We start from the raw sequence: 3,101 nt of genomic DNA, 5'->3' as shown, positions 1-3,101 counted from the left end.
GTTTGACATGTATATTATTACCATTAGTATCTATTTTATTTTATCCTGCTTACCTGGTCACTATGAACTCCTGTTTACATGTTTATATTACCATTAGTATCCCTATTTATCCTGTTACTGGTCACTATTACTCCTTGTTTACATGTATATATTACCAATTAGTATATATTTATCCTGTTAAATGGTCCACTAATCTCCTGTTTACATGTATATATTACCATTACCTATCTTATTTATTTATCCTGCATAACTGTACGTTTCTAACTAGCCTTCAGAAAGAAAACAAACAAAAAAACGTTTCTAACTAGCCTTCAGAAAGAAAACAAACAAAAAAACGTTTCTAACTAGCTTTCAGAAAGAAAACAAACAAAAAAACGTTTCTAACTAGCTTTCAGAAAGAAAACAAAAAAAAAATGTCCATGCTGTTTGCTCTTAACCCTTTCCAGATTCAAGAGCCCAAAAACAAACATTCCTAAACCATCTCCATATTTTGTTTTATCATATGAGCGTGACCAATACAATTCCAACCATGGTTAGAGTAAACGCATTGTGTGGAAAAGTGGGGGTGAGGGAGGGTTGAATTCACAGGAGGTTGGTGGCACTTTAATTGGGGAGGACAGGCTTGTGGTATTGGCTGGAGAGGAATGGTATCAAAGACATGGTTTCCATGTCTTTGATGCAATTCCATTCGCTCTGTTCCGGCCATTACGAGCATTCCTCCCCTCAGCAGCCTCCTGTGGTAAGATTTCAGTTCTCATCGGGTCGTTCTTTTCTCATCGTATACTCCATATCTATCCATTCATCGTTCGTCCTTCCATCCATCCTACTTCTTCTCCTTCTTGGTGGACTTCTTCTTGGAGGCGGGGGTCTGGGCAGCCTTGGGGGGTTCAGGCTGAGCCGAGGCCTCGGAGGGCTGGGCCTGCAGGGCCTGTTGTTGGGCTGCCATCTGCTGCTGCATCAGCATCTGCTGTTGCTGCTGCTGCTGGGGATTGGAGGTCAGGGTGGCCGTGCTGCCAGGGATGTAGACGTTCTGACGGTAGTCGGGCACGTGCTGCAGGGTGAACTGGGGGCTGTAACGGGTGCTTAGWCCCATGGTGCCCGGCCCCAGGGTGGCGGTCGCTTCGCTCACTTCTGGGGAGAATAGGGGCAGAGCGGGGAGGAGGAGAGCAGAGAGGAGATAGAACATATTAATAAGATGTTCTGATACGGCAGAGGTGACTTGTATAATACATTGATTGTTTACCATTTGTTACGATTTCAATGATCACTTCTATATGTTGCTTGGTAAAAGTGTGTGTTTATGCAAAGCTAATTGGACTGAAATGAAGTGAATCGAGAGAAAAGGCAGAGACCTTTTGTCTAAGTGGAGAAACTTGTGAATTTATGGTGTGCATGTGTATGTGTTCATTTCTAAATGTGTGCATGTCTGTGTGTTCATTTCTGAATGTGTCTGTGTGTTCATTTCTGAATGTGTGCATGTGTGTGTGAGTGACCTAGCTGCTAGCTCATAATTCTCTCCCAGCCCAGAGCTACAGGGACACACACAAACATCCTGACCCCGTTCCCTGCTCTCTGCCTCCACTACGCACGCACGCTCAAACACACAAGCTAGTAGAATTAGACTACAGATAACAGAAGCTGGGACAATAGCTGATTTGACAAGACTGTTTCTGCTACCCTAACTGACTGTGCTATCTCCTAACTGATTATTAAAGCACTACCTAAAGCACCATCTGCCTTTGATAACATTTTAAACCCTCTGTTTCTAGTTGTTAATATGACTCGTCTGGTAGCCTCCGTTTCTAGTTAACATGACTCGTCTGGTAGCCTCTGTTTCTAGTTGTTAATATGACTCGTCTGGTAGCCTCTGTTTCTAGTTGTTAATATGACTCGTCTGGTAGCCTCTNACTCGTCTGGTAGCCTCTGTTTCTAGTTGTTAATATGACTCGTCTGGGAGCCTCTGTTTCTAGTTGTTAATATGACTCGTCTGGTAGCTGTGCCCTGGCTCTGTCTGAACCTGCACAGAGAGTGTTTCCTCTTTCTCACTGTGATGACAGACACACTATCCAGCCAGAGTCATTCTATCATTCTCCTAATGGAAACCGTAAGATCACATCCGGGGTGTGTGAGCAGTGTCTAGGAGGGAGGGGTATATGTGTGCGCGTGGGAGGATTGATGTGTCAATGGTAGAAATAACAATGACAGAAGTCTATGTGCTAAGACTTCTTATTGAAGTGTGTCTGTCTCTCTGTACAATGGGTCATGGACATCTTTATCAATAAGTCTGGCTTCATGCCCTCTAACATAACAGGAACAAACCCTGACCCCTCCCTCCCTTCCCCTTTACCCCACCACATTGAGGGAGAGAGGGGGATGTGGTGATGGAAAGAGAGGAATAGAGAGTGGTAGAGGATTGGAATAAAGGATAGAGAGATGGGATAGAAAGATAGAGAGATGAATGGAGAAGTGTTGGACTCACCGTTGGCGGCGGCCATCAGGGCTTGGAGCTGCTCAGCCTCGGTGGGGGGGTTGGGCCAGGGTCCGGTTCCCATGGCCATTTCCGGGGGGCCTCCAGCCCTGCAGGGACAGAGAGAGACAGAGGACACATACGTCAACAACTGGCGGCCATTTTGTAACTCTAGTCTTTTGAGAGTGTTGTGTTGCTGGTTCCTGGTGTGACGTTTGGTGGTTTATGATGTCAAGTCACAGCGTCTGATCATGAGTAGACACAGCCTGCGTGTACATCCGAAGATGTACACACACACACACACACACACAGTCATGTGCACGCATGAGCACACACTTCAGTACATTCTCACTCTCTCTAGCATGTCCACGAGCATAGCACCATATAGTAAATCTGATGAAACCTTAATGGCACCACTTTAAAAATTAACAGCTGGCTAAACACACAGACACACACGCAGAGAAACACACACACGTTGAAAATTTCCATATGGGCAGCGTTGATCTTCAAAGGGTTGTTTTTCGTCTGTAATTAGCATGTAGAGGAACAAAGGAAGGAGTAGACCTGCTCTCTAGAATGCTCACCTTCTTACACACACACACACACACACACACACACACACACACACACACAC

The 3,101-nt window shown here is 45.2% G+C and overlaps 1 protein-coding gene across 2 annotated transcripts in view; it reads right to left on the bottom strand.

Annotated features, from left to right (window-relative positions):
• Positions 1-257: 257 nt before the first annotated feature.
• LOC112070488 (protocadherin gamma-C5-like) overlaps positions 258-3,101 on the bottom strand; it is a 24,235-nt gene continuing 21,391 nt past the window's right edge. Inside the window, exons 3-4 of one of the 2 annotated variants that reach the window (XM_024137897.2) lie at positions 2,480-2,577; positions 258-1,131 (exon numbers count right to left, since the gene is read on the bottom strand). In XM_024137897.2, the coding sequence (XP_023993665.1) occupies positions 824-1,131; positions 2,480-2,577 (406 nt within the window). In that variant the 3' untranslated portion in view covers positions 258-823. The remainder of the gene's footprint in view (positions 1,132-2,479; positions 2,578-3,101) is intronic. The other variant, XM_024137898.2, reaches the window with a different exon arrangement.

Source organism: Salvelinus sp. IW2-2015, unplaced genomic scaffold (assembly GCF_002910315.2).
Source record: "Salvelinus sp. IW2-2015 unplaced genomic scaffold, ASM291031v2 Un_scaffold1337, whole genome shotgun sequence".
Classification (NCBI taxonomy): Eukaryota; Metazoa; Chordata; class Actinopteri; order Salmoniformes; family Salmonidae; genus Salvelinus; species Salvelinus sp. IW2-2015.
Note: the sequence above shows the minus strand (reverse complement) of the source record. Positions and strands in the feature narration are given on the sequence as shown.